At 53.0% G+C, this 15,795-nt stretch overlaps 1 protein-coding gene across 2 annotated transcripts; it reads right to left on the bottom strand.

Annotated features, from left to right (window-relative positions):
- Positions 1,689-7,987, bottom strand: SIGLEC11 (sialic acid binding Ig like lectin 11). Of its 2 annotated transcripts, XM_018062834.1 has the most exons (9): positions 7,780-7,985; positions 7,326-7,706; positions 6,876-7,163; positions 6,630-6,677; positions 5,854-6,111; positions 5,461-5,745; positions 5,118-5,214; positions 4,561-4,627; positions 1,689-2,566 (listed from the first exon to the last, which is right to left on the bottom strand). In XM_018062834.1, exons 1-9 carry the CDS (start codon positions 7,814-7,816, stop codon positions 2,372-2,374), a joined length of 1,656 nt encoding a protein of 551 aa, XP_017918323.1. In that variant the 5' UTR covers positions 7,817-7,985; the 3' UTR covers positions 1,689-2,371. The 2 variants fall into 2 exon arrangements, with proteins under 2 accessions (XP_017918323.1, XP_017918322.1); XM_018062833.1 differs by having other exon boundaries at positions 6,876-7,706; positions 7,780-7,987.

Raw genomic sequence — 15,795 nt, 5'->3', positions numbered from 1 at the left:
CGAGCAGACGCTCATTCATCCATTCTTTCACTTTTCATCCATCATCATCCATCCGTCTGTCTCTCCATGCACCCGTCCATATGCTCGTCCGTCCATCCGTTCACCCTCTCATCCGTCCACTCATTTACCGCTCATTCTCTCATCCATTTGCCCTTCTTCTCTTCCACACATTCACCCTTGCTCTTATTCAACAAACATTCAGCAGACATGTCTTGAGTTCATGCCATACGACACCCATCGTGCTGCCCAGAGGATCCTGATGAACCAGACCTAGGTGCCAAGGTCCTTGAGCTGATGGGAGTCTACAGTCAAGCAGAAGGACACGACTTCGGGCTGTGATCGGCACTCTGAAGACAAAGCACGGGTTGTGATGGAGAATGAGGGTCCTCCAGACTGGAGGGCACCTTTGGGGGGAGCCTGGACACAGAGAGACCAGGGAGGAGGCCACAGGACAGAGAAAGAGAGAGCCTGGGGAGAGATTTCAAAGGCAGGCTGGCCAGCAGCATGTGCAAATAATTAGGCTGGGAGGGATTGAGAAGGAGGAGGAGCTTCAGTTAAAAAGAAAAAAAATGGAGGAGGAGATAAACATGCCTCCTTGAATTTCGCTTTGGATATTTTAAATTATGCACCCTGCTTTGGGATGGGAAGAATCAGAGGCTGGAAGCAGGGATAAACTGCTCAGAGAAGCCTCAATTCTCCCCCTTCTCTGGAGAGGAAAGAATGAGCGGACTGATGACCATCTCTGGCTGAAAGGAAGGGTGTGTAGCCCTTTGCAGAAGGACGTATTCCTCAATGAGAGAGAAAACCCATCAGAAAATCTCCCACTGGCAGCCCCTCTGTGTTCGCAAGTCCACAAGGGAAGATGGACATCAGCCACCCTTGGGGATCCCAGATCAGGCAGGAGGGATGGTCACAGTCGACACCTGACCCCAACCCCGCCACCCTCCTGCCCTCGGTGCGCTTGACCAAGGTCCGGCTACTCTCCCCACCCTGGTCCTCCCCTCCCCTCTCTGAGCAAGCCAAGCCAGCAGGACCAGCCCTGTTCAAACAACGGGAGAAGCCCACATCCAGGCAGAGCGGCAAGAGTGTGGACAGCGGGCAGTCTCCTCCCCGTCTCTCAAGCAGCCTTTATCTGTCTCCAGGGCCCAGGTTTTGACAGTTCATCCCAACTTCTGAAAGAGGAGGGTGTTGTTCTCAGCGTTAATGATCTTAGTTCTCGGAGCAGTGATCAAACCTGTATCCTCTGTGTTGGCAGGCAGATTTTTAACCACTGGACCACCAGGGAAGTCCGGACACCATTTCTAAAGGTCACTGATCAAGAGATGCAACATAATCCTGAAAAATGGCAAGGCAAGATGTGCCATGAAAGATGGAATTGCGTCCTTCAACACCTCTAGTTTGTAGAGCAGTTACAGCCTGAAGTTATTAACTTTGTGCTAAAACATATTCCTATATTGGCTCATGACTCTACTGTTGGGCATGTTCCCTCATGAATGGAAACAATGGAAAAAGTTAAATGGATTCTCAATGGGAAAAAGAACCAAAGCAGTTGGCTATGACCCGTATAAAAACTATATTACAATGTAAATGGACACAGTATGGAACTGCAAGGAATTTTATAAGCAGATTCTGCGAAAGAAAAAAAAAGAAAGAAACTCTTTAAGAACCAAAATATCAAGGACACAGAATTAAAAAGAACCCTTGTCATTTATTTCAGATAATCAGTGAATGATTTTTGTGTCTGAGAAAATAGACAAGTTGGGTTTCCAGGAAGCAGGCTCAGAGAAAGACCAGTTTGCAGTGTGTTCGCAGGAAGTGCCCCAGGGGTGAGTCCCGGTGGAAGGGAAGGGAGGGGCGGGCTACGTGGGGCCTAGAGATGTGATCCTGCCTAATGACAACCTCTGCTCAGGCTTGGGGGTGGGGGGAGGCACCTCTGGAGCTAGATAGCCCTGCAGAGTGGTCCCCATTTGGCCCAGCATGCCAGACCTTTATCCTAGCAGGTTGTCCTGGGAAGAGGTTTAAGCGTGGGTGAGATGCCCTTTGCATATTCACCTCCGTGGGACACTATACGTTAATTACTGCCTTGATGCTCCACGACCACCCTGTGAGTTAGGTTTGTGGTGTCCATTTTACAGAGCGGGAGACTGAGAAGGGAGAAGGTGACTCGCTCAAACTTGCACGCGTGTTTGGTAACGCGTCTGAAACATGAGCCCAGTTCTGCCCATCACCCCACCAGTGGGACTCGCGTATGCTAGCTGGTAGCCCATGTACATGGAAAATTGTTCTCTCAGGCATCGTCCCTGATGTCTCTCTTCCCTGAGAAGCCCTGGGTCCCCCAACCACAGGTTGCAGAAGGTTGTGGGTGGCGGGATCATCTTTTAAGGATCTTGACCTCTGCATATTCGGTGGTGCTGCTGGCGGCCTGGTCCCGAGGCTCCCAGGGCCTCAGCTCTAGGAAACTGAGGGAGGCGTAATGAAGCTCCTGATCCTCCCCTGAGAGGGGGGTGGCCACGGCTGGGGGCAGGTAGGCCAGGGGGCTGCCTGGAGGACTCTCATCCTGGTAACCCTGTGTGGAGGGGAAAGAAGGGCATCATATTAGGATAACAGGGTCTGGGGACTTCCCTGATGGGCCAGTGGCTAAAACTCCGCCCACTCAGTGCAGGGGGCCCTGATCAGGGAACTAAGATCCCACGAGCTGCCACTAAACATCCCACATGCCCCATGGAAGATCAAAGATCCACACACCGAAACTGAGACCCGACACAGCCACATCAAAATAAATAATTGAAAGTTTTTTAAGGGATAAAGAGCTGGAAGAGAGCAAGAAGGGTCCGCAAGTGAACCTGGAAACTGCACGCTCAGTCTTTTCGTCTATTCATTGTGAACATTGGCTGGGCCCCCATCCATTCATCCATTCATTCATTCACTCATTCACTGCTTGAGAGTATTAATGCCTGGCACTTGGTAATCAGTTGCCAGTCTTCTAGATTCCTCACAACAATCTGCTTGGGAGACACTCTTATCCTCACTTATCAGGTGGAGATAAATGAGGGCTGTGGCAATAAAATCGGGCTGCCCTGGTGGCTCAGACGGTAAAGAATCCGCCTGCAATGAGGGAGACCTGGGTTTGATCCCTGGGTTGGGAAGATCCCCTGGAGGAGGGCATGGCAACTCACTCCAGTACTCTAGCCTGGAGAGTCCCCATGCACAGAGGAGCCTGGTGGGCTGCAGTCCATGGGGTCTCAGAGTCAGACACGACTGAACGACTGATGTGCTTACACACACAGGTGGAGAAATTGAAGCTAAGCGAATGTCCCCAAGCCCGACATTTAATCATTGGTAGGGCCGAGATTTATGCTAGGTCCTTCTGACTCCAGTACTGCCTTAAGGACCAGCTCTCCTGGTGCCAGGCGCTGGATATTCAGTGAGGAACAAAGAAGATGCCACCCCCTGTCTCACGGTTGCAGTGGGGGAAGCAGACATTCAAGCTGTAGTCAGTTATATTACTATCTAATAGGACTGGAATGGGATGGATGGTAGAAGAGGTCAGGGATTTGCTCAGGCCTGGACTGACCTCAGGGACCACTCTTCATTACAGAGTCAGGCAAACTGCATCAAAAGCTTCTTTGTTTGCTTGTTTTTTGTTAATATTTATCTATTTATTTGGCCACACTGGGTCTTAGTTACAGCATGCCAACTCTTAGCTGCAGCATGTGGGATCTAGTTCCCCGACCAGAAATGGAACCCGGGCCCCCTGCATTGGGAGCGTGGAGCCCTAACCACTGGACCACCAGGGAGACCCCATTATGAATGTTATAGTTGAAAGATCTTATGCCGGAAAGAGTTAGCCTTGCCTGAAGAAAATTTGACCTTTTGCTCTAGCACCTGGGAGGGAACCTCTAAGCCCTCGAAATATCTTACCTGATAAGTTTGTCTCAGAACTTGCCTGGTGGTATCTTAGGGACCCCTGAACTTGATTTTGTTGGTAGTACATAGTTATTTTGGGGAGATCCTGGCGGCATCCTGTCTTGGGGAGGTGAGGTAGGAAGTGGGGGCAACGTGGGTCTGGGGTCCAGAGAGAAAGGAGGAGGGCCCGGTTGGAAATAAATGCAATTAGTAAGGTGGATTAGTGGTCCTTGGCTCTTGAGAGAGGAGACAGAGGGCAAAAGGGAGGGGCTCCCAGGTCGTTGGACTGAGTGGCTGTGTTGATGGGTTGTTGTTTTAGTTGCTAAGTCCTGTCTGACTCTGCGACCTCATGGACTGTATCCCACCAGGCTCCTCTGTCCATGGTACTTCCCAGGCAAGAATACTGGAGTGGGTTGCCATTTCCTCCTCCAGGGGATCTTCCCAACCCAGGGATAGAACCCATGTGTCCTGTGGCAGGCAGATTCTTTACCAGCTGAGCCACCTGGGAAGCCCCATGCTGATGGGACCCAAGAGGAAAAGTCTGTGTGGGTCGTGATGCACACCTGAGTCATCACGAGGACTGCGGCCATGGCAGTCAGCCAGGTGGGGAGTCAGGCAGCTGGGATCCTGAGGGACCGAGGGCTCACCACTCACCTGGGAGGTGGGACCCAGTGTGCCAGGTTCATCCTTCTCACGGGCTGCCTTCCTGCAGGTCTTCACTCTGAGAGGGGAAGCCAGGACCTCTTAGCAGCCCAGCTGGCTCAGAGCTCGGAGGGCGGCTATTGCCCCCCTCCTAACCCCCTCCCCATCCCCACTTGAGGCTAGAAGGGGCTGGGACTTCCCCTGGCAGGCCAGTGGCCGGTGGTTCCACCGCAGGCTCGATTGCTGGTCGGGGAACTAAGATCCCACATGCTGTGTGGGGCAGCCAAAAGATAAGAAAACTTAAAAAAGAGAGACAGGCTAGAAGGGCTGACCAAGGCGAAGAGGTAGGGCACACACCTCGTCTCATGATCTCCATAGCGACAACGGGCATCCTTCACCGATGGCTGGGGTGCACGGTGGGGACAGACCCTGCTCCGATTCCCTGACCCATGACCCGGTTCTCCAGAGCGCCATACCGTCCAGATTCCTCCAGAGGGGGCCCTCCAGGGATTCCAAGGCCATCCCCTTCCCCACCCTGCACTCGCCCTGCCCCCAGAGACGACACTCACCTGAAGAAGATGAGGCAGGAGCAGAGGCTGAGCAGGCCAGCGGCGCCAGCTCCCCCGATGGCCCCCAGAACAAATTCCCCTCCAAGCCTGGGCTTCCCTGCAGACGAGAAAGATCTAGGGTGACTCGCCTCCAAGCCCCAGGACCCACGTGCCCCCTCCTCCAGTAGAGTTTGAGCTCTCCTGTCCTCAGTCCCCAGCCAGCCAAAGAACAGTTCTCTGCCCCCACGCCTGCCTCTCAACCCTCCCGCTCAGGCCCCTCTCCCCGCCAAGCGTCATCTTCTCTAGGATGACTCCTGTCCCCTCTAAGCCTCTCCCCTGCCACCCCCGGCAACAGACCCCTGACCTGGCAGCAGCAGGACAGACCCGCTCCGGGCCCCGTGGACGTTCAGGGCCTCGCAGCTGAGGCTGAGGCCGGAGCTGAGCCCCTCGCGGAGGCTCAGGGAACTGTTGGCCCAGGGCCCGTTGGAGCTGGAGGTGACCTCGAAGGAGGCGTTGCTGAGCTCCCCCGCCAGCAGCCCCTCGCCCAGCCACCAGTGCAGGGAGGGGGCCGGCCGGGCTCGAGAGGAGCAGCTGCAGCGCAGACCCTCATCCTCCTGGGAGCAGGAGGGGCCCAGCAGCTGCGGGGGTGCTGCAGGGAGGGAGGAGAGTCAGTGGTGTCTGTCCCCTCCCTGCACCCGAGCGTCCTCTCCCCGGGGGGGTTTTCCTCCCGCCGCCCCGCCCCCCCAACCCCCCTCACTCTGCACAGAGAGATGCACAGAGATCCACAGGGAGCCCCGAGGGTGCTGAGCTCGGCAGGTGAGTTCGCCTTCGTGGCCCGACTCCACTCGGGGCAGGTACAGGACCCCAGGGCTTGAAGGATGTGAGGGGCTCAGGGTCTGGCTCCCCTGGGACCAGCTCAGTGTGGCCGGGGGGTTGCTGTCGGTGTCGCAGGCCAGGCGCAGAGAGTCTCCTTCCAGAACCGGAAGAGATGAGCCATTCCCCAGGTGTTTCAGCTCTGGAGAGAGACGCACACACAGAGACAGAGAGAGACAGAGACACAGAGAGACAGAGGGGCACAGAGAGCTGAGGAGCCCAGACTCTGAAGCCCTGTCTCTATTTCTCTATCCTGTTTATTTTTTTCAAGTTGCCAAGAGATCCCACAAGTAGCTTTTTAAGCAGCTTTATAGAGATATAATTTACAAACCATACAACTCCATTTACATACCACTTGAAAGTCACTCGGATAACCATCACCACAGTCAATTTTAGAATATTTTCATGACCCCCTCCAAAACACTCCGCACCCCTCAGCCATCTCCCCCATCCTTCCATTACCCCAGCCCTATGCGACCACGACTGTCTCTATAGATTTTCGTCTTCTGGACGTGGCATGTAAACATCCAGCTTTTTCCCCTCAAGGTGATGTTTCTGAGGTTCTTCTACGTGTATCCGGAATGAACGGCGGGGTGGGGGCAGGGGGCGGCTCTCCCTTCTCTCTGATCCCTGCCATGCTCCATAGCCCTCCCTTCCTACCTGTGCCAATTCCTCTGGAGATGCTGATGGTCAGCTTCTGCGGAGGATCTGGGGGGCAGAGACGCTGCGGTGAGGAGGGATTCAGATCTGCCCCTGCCCCAGCCCCCTTCCCAGGGCCCCCCACGCTTCCTGGAGGCACAGAACCAGAAGCAAAGCAGAACAGGGGCCCCCCAAGCCCCTGGCCTGGGGTCACCAGTGCCCATTCCCAGCCCTGCAGTCACCCTGCAGGCCTGGCCCAGTGCTCACAGGACACATTGAGCGTGACAGTCCTCTCCGCGCTCACAGAAGCCCTGCGGAAGGTCACCCGGCAGGTGAGGCTCGAGCCATGATCCTGCGGGCGGGGGGTGAGCAGGATCTCCGAGGAGTTATAGGCCTCCTTGGAGTCCAGTCCCAGGGGTCTGAGGGCAGCCCCGGTCCAGGAGATGGTGGGGGGCGTGGCCCAGTCACAGGCCTCAGGCAGGGAGCATTTGAGGTGGCTGCTGGAGCCGGACTCCAGGGGCTCCTCGATGTGGACATCAGGGGTCCATGTTAGCGCTGGAGAGGAGAGACGGAGAGGCCAGACCCCGAGGGGGACCCCTGTGTGTGCCCACCCTGGCCTGACTGTGGGCCACTGTCCCCCACCACCCTCAGAGATGGAGGGGCAGGGTCCATCCTTCCCACCCTCCCTGACTTCGGCTCCCGGGGACCCTTCCGTACTGATCACGTTCACAGTGAGCTGGTTATTCTTGTAATTGTGTTCCGCAGCTTCTCGTGTCAGCTGAAAATAATAGTTTCCACTGTCCCTCTTGCGGGCCTCTGCGATGCCCAGGGAGCAGTTGTTGGCCCTGGGGTCCCCAAGGAGGTGGAATGGGATATTTCTCTTCTTCTTTCCACCCCGGGCTGAGTTGTCTGTGGCCACAAGGACGTCCTCTTGGAGTCTATCCCCTTTCCGGAACCATGCCCCGTAAACGCGTGTGGACTCGGCCCGGCCAAGTGGAGGGTAGGAGACGTTGCAGGGCACGGAGACGCACAGACCCTCCTGCACTGTCACTGGTCCCCGCACTTGCAGCTGGTATGGTGATTCCTTCTCCAGGGACCCTGGGGGGAACACAGAGGCTCAGCTGCAGCCCCAGCCCCAGCCCAGGACCTGCCCTCCCCACGGCCCACTCACCCGCCCACAGCAGGGGCAGCAGCAGCAGCCTCTCCATGTCCAAGCGGCCAGGAGTTCCCAGGGCCGTCCAGTTTCTGGACCTGCCTGCCTGTCCGTGAAGGAAGCTCCAACAGGAAGGGGAGAGTGACCATCCACAAACGAGCAAAAGAAGAAGCTCAGAGCTGCCAATGTCTGATAAACGTCTCTTCTGACTTCTCCTTTCGTGCTTGGACGTTGCTGGGCAGCTCTAATTCAGGACGCAGCCACCCTGGGTGAGCCCTAGGCCATGGGGCTCTCAAGGGAAATGGGTGGGGAGGGGCTCCAGAGGCAGGGATGCAGTCATTCATTCATTTGCTAGGCAAATGTCGACTCCATGAAGGAGCTAAGGGCAGAGGAAGGCGAGACCTCACAAATCCTGCCTCACTGTTTGCGCGACCCCAAACCCAGGATCCCCAAAGGACACAACCTCCCTGCCTGTCCTGGGGACATGTCTGTGTCCACAGAAGGCCTCCAGCTCCAGTAGGAAGTGAACTATTTACACAGGGCCCCATGCTCCGAAGGGCTTCCCGACTGAGGTTTGATGCTCTAAGGGGGTCATCTTGAAATTGCTAATAATTTTGATCTTGGACTTTTTGTTCTGTAAGTGAAATCTCATGAGATAAGGAGCACGCACCTGGGGAACGAGAAGCTTGGATCATACCAGGTTGATCCAGGGACAGCCTAGATCAAGAGACAGGTTCTCAGCCCCCTTTCCACTTCCATCCCCCTACTCAGGCTTAGCGAGAGTCTGGAACGTGCTGTGTTGAGTGCCTGTGAGAGTCTACACTGCTCACCCGCCCGCCCAACTCCCAGTCAAACCTGAGGAATTGGACATTAGCTAGTAAATTAAAAACACTGTGAAGAGGGACTTCGGAGGTGGTCCAATGGCTAAGACTCTGGGCTCCCAGTGCCGGGGGTTCAATCCATAGTCTGCTTGGGGAACTAGATCCCACATGCAGCAATGAAGAGTTGACATGCCGCAATGAAGATCAAAGCACTAAGAGCTGGCTCAGCCAGATAAATACATGAATATATACATTATAGTTTATTATCAGTATTTACTATAACATATATATGTGCACAGGGCCACATACTCGGAAGGGGCCTATGTTTTAAGTAGACTGCTGGTTGCCTGGGGTGTGACTGCTCATGGGTGTGAGGTCTCCTTTTGGGAGAGATGTGAAAGTCCTGGGACCGGACGGTGGAGAGGGCGGCACACCACCGTGAACGTACTTTGTGTCCTGGAATTGTAGACTTTAAAATGGTGAAGACGGCAAATTTTACGTGATGGGTATTTTACAACTATTTTGGGTTGTTGTTGTTTTTTTCTTAATTTGGCCACACTGCATGGCTTGTGGGATCTTAGTTCCCTGACTAGGCATTGACCCTGTGCCTCCCTGCAGTGGAAGCTCTGTGTCTTAACCACTGGACTGCCACCTGGGAAGCCCTCATATTGGATTAGGACCCTCCCCCCCCCCCCCCCCCCGCCAATGACTTCACCTAACTTGATCACATGCAAAGAACTTGTTTCCAAATAAGGTCCCATTCACAGGGACTGGGGGTTGGGACTTGAACATCTTTTGTTGGGGGTCGGGGGACACAAACCTGTAACAGGCCCCCAGTAAAAACACTGGACTCCAAGGTCTATGCCCCATCTGTGTTGTCACACATCGCCGCTGGGTGTATTGGTCAGCTTTGAGTTGCCCTAACATACCACTCAGCTGGTAAAGAATCCACCTGCAATGCAGGAGACCCTGGTTCAATTTCTGGGTCGGGAAGATCCCCTGGGGAAGGGATAAGCTACCCACTCCAGTATTCTTGGGCTTCCCTGGTGGCTCAGACAGTAAAGAATCTGCCTGCAATACAGGAGACCTGGGTTTGATCCCTGGATTGGAAAGATGCCCTGGAGGAGGGCATGGCAACCCACTCCAGTATTCTTGCCTGGAGAATCCCCATGGACAGAGGAGTCTGGTGGGCTGCAGTCCATGGGGTCGCAAAGAGTCAGACACGACTGAGTGACTAAGCACAGCACAGCATACCACACTCTGGGCAGCTTATACAACATAAATGTGGGGGGAAAAAAAAAAACACACAGAAATGTACTTTCTCACAGTTATGGAGGCCAGAAGCCCAAGATCAAGATCAAGGTGTCCGCCTGGCGAGGGCCTCCTTTCTGGCCGGGAGATGACTGCCTCCTCACTGTCCCCTCATGTGGCAGAGACAGAGAGAGGGAGAGACAGAGAGAATGCTTCTGTCTGTGTCTCCTCCTATGAGGACACTTATCCTATTGTAGAAGGATCCCACCCTTATGACTTCAATAACCTTGCTCCCTTGTCTTCCTCTCCAACTACAGTCATGTGTGGGGGTTAGGGCTCCAACATATGAGCTGGAGGGGACACAACTCAGTCCATAGCAGCACTGTCCACAGTGCAAGAGGCCACCGGAAGCATGTGCCTGGTCTTCCCTCTATAGTGCCTCGGGCAGTTTTTCCTTTGAAGATTCTATTCTATTTTCTATTCTCTTCTGTTCTATGGACTTCCCAGGTGGCTCAGTGGTAAAGAATCCACCTGCCAATGCAGGTGGTCTGGCCTCTATCCCTGGGTTGGGAAGATCCCCTGGAGAAGGAAATGGCAATCCACTTCAGTACTCTTGCCTGGGAAATCCCATGAACAGAGAAGCCTGGCCGGCTACAGTCCATGGGGGTCACAAAAAGAGTCAGACGGGACTTAGTGACTAAACAACAACAACAACATTCTATTTTCCCCTTTGGCTGCCCCACATGGCTTGCAAGGTCTTAGCTCCTCCATCAGGAATCAAAATCGGAGCCCAGGCAGTGAAAGTGCAAAGTCCTAAACTCTGGCCCACTAGGGCATTCCCAGGTATGCAGATTGTTAATGTGTATCCTTTTGTTGTAACAAACCATCAGTATAACAAATTCTCTGAATTCTTTAAGTCCTTGCAATGACTCATCAAACTTCAGAGTGGCTTGGGGGGACCCCCAGAACAGTCTGTTTCCCTCCTCAGACTGTGGTGCAAAAAGCCATGGTTTCCCTAAGTGGGGGCAACGGTGCCCACCTATGAAGGTCTGTCCAACCTGGGGACCAAAACTCACGTTCTTGGGTGCCACTCGCTGTCCCTCCCTCCCCACCCAGCCACTGCCCCACAATCATGAGCTCTCACAGAGCCCAGAGCTTTCGTAGGATGGAGAGTTGCTGACCAGGAAAACTGCTGAGTTTATTACAGATACTAGAACTACAGATACTTTTAAACAGGGGAAATGCAGCCTGAAAATGCACAAATGCTCAGTTCCTTTTCATCTCTGGCTAGTTCCTCACTTTACTTCCCTATTGCTTGGTCTCTCAAACAGGAGGCAACATCACTTTTAGCTGAACGGCCCCCGCTGGTACCAAGCTGCAGCGTGTCCCTCCTGTTGTGCTTGCTACTGTGTCGTCTGCACCCTGGGCTGGGGGCCATGGAGAGCAGCCCTCGGGGGACAGGCTCTCAGGAGAAGGAGCACCAGGACCTCTGTCTCTGCTTTGTCTTGTTTTGAGTCAGTTTTCCAGTTTCTGCTGAGTTGCAAAATGGGCCCAGAATACTTCCCTTCTTTCAAATCAAGTAGACTGTTCATTGCTTGTCCAATAGATGGCCAGAAAGATGCGGAGCGGGGAGATCAGCCGCTGGCAGGATTCCAGGGAGACCCAGGGCCACAGGACATGGACATTTAGTGGGTGCTCAGGACCCAGGTGTCACTCCAGGTCAGGAACTCTATTCTTTCTCTGCTGCAAGAGATGTCATTGCCTCTGGGTCTCCTTGGCCTGAAAACTACGTTCGGCTGCCTGAATATAGGGTTCCACCCCTCTCGGGAGAAATAGTAGGGTGGAGAGTGTACCCCAGATGTGTGTGTATGTAAGCTCTTGCACGTGCCTGCAAGTGTGTTTGGGGCCCAGGACAGGCCATCTCAAAATATGCTTCAGGACTTCCCAGGTGGTCCAGGGGTTAAGAATCCACCTTCCAGTGCAGGGGACGTGGGTTCGATCCCTGGACGGGGAACTAGGATCCCACATGCCACGAGGCAACTAAACCCACAAGCCTCAACTAGAGAGAAGCCCGTGCAGCTGAGACCTGATGGAGCCAAAAACAGATGCTTTTTAAAAAAGAAGAAAAAAATGGCGAACATAAGACACTCTGACCCCCCTTTCTTTCTCCCTGAAAGCAGGAAATAAATCTCTCCTGTGAAAGGTATCCTCCCCACACCTGGAAGGAGGACACCCTTATCAGCAGACACAGGGAATCAAGCCGAGAAGCCTGAGTAAACAAACCTTCCTGTGCTTAGTCACAGACATGTCCGACTCTTTGTGACTCCACGGACTGTACCCTCCAGGCTCCTCTGTCCATGGGGATTCTTCAGGCAAGAATACTGGAGTGTGTTGCCATGCCCTCCTCCAGGGATTCTTCCCAGCCCAGGGATCAAACCCAGGTCTCCCGCATTGCAGGCTTATTCTTGACCATCTGAGCCACCAGGGAAGCCCAGACCAACCTTGGGAAACCTTGGGTTACTGCCTTGGTTTCCTGTCACAGACTAAATTCTCTTTAGATTCTCACTAATTGGGCCCCCGAAGCCTCTTTATCCTGCCAACTCCTCACAGATTTATTGTTTCTTTGCCTGAAAAGTATAAATGCTGTCTGAGTTGGCCACTTCTTAAGTCCCATCCCAGGTGGAGGATTCTAAAGACAGTGTCTGTGACCGGCTGAATAGCAGCCCCCCAGAGACATCCCGGTCTTAATCCCTGGAACCTGTGACTATATTACCTTGCCAGACAAAAGGCCTTTGCAGCTGTGATCACGTTCAGGATTTGGGGATGGAGAGATTCCCCAAGTGGACCCTCACTGTGATCACAGGTTTATGAGAAAGAGGCAGAGAGAGCTCGGACCACAGCGGGGGGGAAAGGAGTAGACGGCAACGCAAGAGATTGTAGTGATACCTTCAGGGTTTCCCTGGTGGCTCCCTGGGAAATACCATGGACAGAGGGGCCTGGGGGCTGCTGTCCAGGGGGTCGCAAAAGAGACAGACACGACTGAGCGACTGAACAACAAGTGACACCACCACCCAAACCTGAAAAAAGCAGGGAGGCGATTCACCTTAAGATCCCCTGGAAGAAACAACCGCTGCCAACACCTTGATTTTATCCCCCTGAGACTCCCTTTGGACTTTTGGACTCCAGAACCATAAGACAATGTATTTGTGTTGTTTTAAGTTGAAATTGAAGCCCTGCTCCCTTGAGAGGCTCCAGGGGAGAACCCATCTTCCTGCCTCCTGGCCCCTTCTGCCATCTGCAAAGCCAATGCCATAGCTTTCTCTGCCTGACTCTGCTTTCATCTGCTTTTCCATCACACGTCCTTCTCTTCTGCGCTCAAATCTCCCTCCGCCTCCCTCTTAGGAAAATCCTTGTGGTCACATTTAGGGCTGACTCAGGGAATCCCCAATAATTGCCCCATCTCAAAATGCTTAGCTTAACCACATCAGCAGGGTCCTTTCTGCCACAGAAATTACCATCCACAGGTTTCCAAAGATTAGGACCTCGATGCCTTTGAGGGCTCTGCTCTTGCACATAAATATTGTATGATCCCCTTTATATGAAGTGTTCAAACTGGGCAAAGTCACAGGGGCAGGAAGCAGATTCGTGGTGTCCAGGAGCTGAGCGGAGAGCGGTTTGGGGGGTGACTGACTGTTTAACCGGTTTAGGGTTCCTGTTTGGGGGGTGGGGGAAGGGATGAAAAAGTTCTGGAGTGAGACCGCAGTGATGGTTGCGCCGCATTAGGAATGTACCAAATGCTACTGAATTACACACTGTAAGATGGTTAAACTGTGAGTCGTACATTATGGATTTTTTAAAAAATGGAGCACAGTTGATTTACAGTGTGTTAGTCTCAGGGGCACAGCAAAGTGACTCAGTTAAATATATACATAGATATGTTCTTTTTCAGATTCTTTCCCATTACAGGTTAGTACAAAATATTGAGCAGAGCTCCCTGTGCTAGATACAGTAGGCCCTTGTTGTTTGCCTATTTTATATACAGTAGTTCACATCTGTTAATTCCAAACTCCTCATTTATCCCTCTCCCTGCTTTCTTCTTTGGTAGCCATAACTTTTTTTTCCCTGGCAGGTGGATTTCTTTACCACTGAGCCACCTAGGTCATGTATGAATCTTGAATGGATGTGAGAGTTTGGACTCTAAAGAAAGCTGAGCACTGAAGAATTGATGCTTTTGAACTGTGGTGTTGGATAAGAGTCTTGAGAGTCCCTTGGACTGCAAGGAGATCCAACCAGTCCACCCTAAAGGACATCAGTCCTGAATATTCATTGGAAGGACTGATGCTGAAGCTGAAACTCCAATACTTTGGCCACCTGATGTGAAGAACTGACTCCTTGGAAAAGACCCTGATGCTAGGAAAGATTGAAGGCAGGAAGAGAAGGGAATGACAGAGGATGAGATGGTTGGATGGCATCACCGACGCTATGGACATGAGTTTGAGCAAGTTCCGGGTGTTGGTGATGGACAGGGAAGCCCGGTGTGCTGCAGTCCATGGAGTTGCAAAAAGTCGGACAAGACAGTAACTGAACTGAACTGTGCCACCTGGGAAGCCCAAGATGGCCATAGGGAACTCCAAGCAGAACTTGAACATGGTTGAACATTCAGGGCAAAACCACAGAGCAGCAGGTATAGGTGATACATGTATCTTGGGACCTGGTCATGTAATTGGCCTGCACCTTCTGGCCCTGTTAGATCCCCTTCTCCTGAAAGAGGGCTAATGCCACACCCAACCTTACTTCATAGTTCATCACAATTCAGAACTGAAGAGGCAGCTCCATGAATCTTATTGACCAGCTCACTTTCCTTTCCTTGTACATCTATACTTCAGTGTGGATGTCGTTGACAGTAAGAAAATGATTTATTTACTTGTCTGGCTATTCTGCTGACCCACAGACAGGGCCCCAAGCTAGTTTCAGTCGTGATTCCAATGCTGACTGTTGTGTTGTTGGGCCCTGGGCTCTGCTAGAGTTATTTCACTGGCTTTGGCACCCGCAACACCCACCCCCACCCCCGCCCCACCACTATGCCAAGGGAATGAGGTTTATGTCTACCCCAAGTTCTGTGCCAAGGAAAAGCCTCTGGGCTGGGAATTGGGGATCACTGGGCTCAACTCAAGAGTTCTCCTTAGGAGAAAAAAATATGGCTTTGGTGATCCCTACTCTGATCCTCAGTTTTCTTTTCTGTAAAATGGGAATTTTTAGCAATTGATTTAACAAACATACCAGACCCTGCATGGAGGCATTTAATGAACATTGTGGAATGAAGGGATAAGTGGGTATCTTAGGATGGCCACATCCCTTCGTGACCACCTACGCCCTGCTGCCGTGCTCTGTTCGGGGAATTTTATTCGTGGTCAGGGCTTCAGTCCCAGTAAACCCGACCCTCAGGGCGAGCTGGGACCCCCAAGGAGATCGCGGGCTTGGGCTGAGTAGAGGATAGAAGATAACTCATTCACGTCGGGGCACGGGCGCCCCCTAGCGGTAGAGTCCTGCTAAGACAGAGCCTCCGGGAAGCAGGAAACGTTTGCTTTGGGCCGAATGGGATCTGGCATCTCAAAGTGCGTTGATAGCGGTTGTATTAGGTGGCAGTGTTTGAAAATCAGCGTATGATGCTGGCTGCCGTCTACCAGTGGCTTCCAAACTTTTCTTGCTGCTACTGCGAAGTCACTTCAGTCGTGTCCAATTCTGTGCGACCCCACAGACGGCAGCCCACCAGGCTCAGAAGTCCCTGGGATTCTCCAGGCAAGAACACTGGAGTGGGTTGCCATTTCTTTCTCCAATGCATGAAAGTGAAAAGTGGAAGTGAAGTCGCTCAGTCGTGTCCGACCCTCAGCGACCCCATGGACTGCAGTATTCCAGGCTCCTCCGTCCATGGGATTTTCCAGGCAAGAGTACTCGAGTGGGG

The sequence above is a fragment of the Capra hircus genome, chromosome 18, assembly GCF_001704415.2.
Source record: "Capra hircus breed San Clemente chromosome 18, ASM170441v1, whole genome shotgun sequence".
Classification (NCBI taxonomy): Eukaryota; Metazoa; Chordata; class Mammalia; order Artiodactyla; family Bovidae; genus Capra; species Capra hircus.
This window is presented reverse-complemented; position numbering and strand designations above follow the sequence as displayed.

Bases quoted from the DNA above. Each gene is read 5' to 3' on its own strand.
- SIGLEC11 (XM_018062833.1), bottom strand. From the start codon at position 7,816: ATGGAGAGGCTGCTGCTGCTGCCCCTGCTGTGGGCGG. The intron at 7,707-7,779 runs GTGAGTGGGCCG...TGTTCCCCCCAG, and splicing joins GCTGCCCCTGCTGTGGGCGG to GGTCCCTGGAGAAGGAATCA. The intron at 4,628-5,117 runs GTGAGTGTCGTC...TTCCCCTCTCAG, and splicing joins TCCTGCCTCATCTTCTTCAG to AGTGAAGACCTGCAGGAAGG.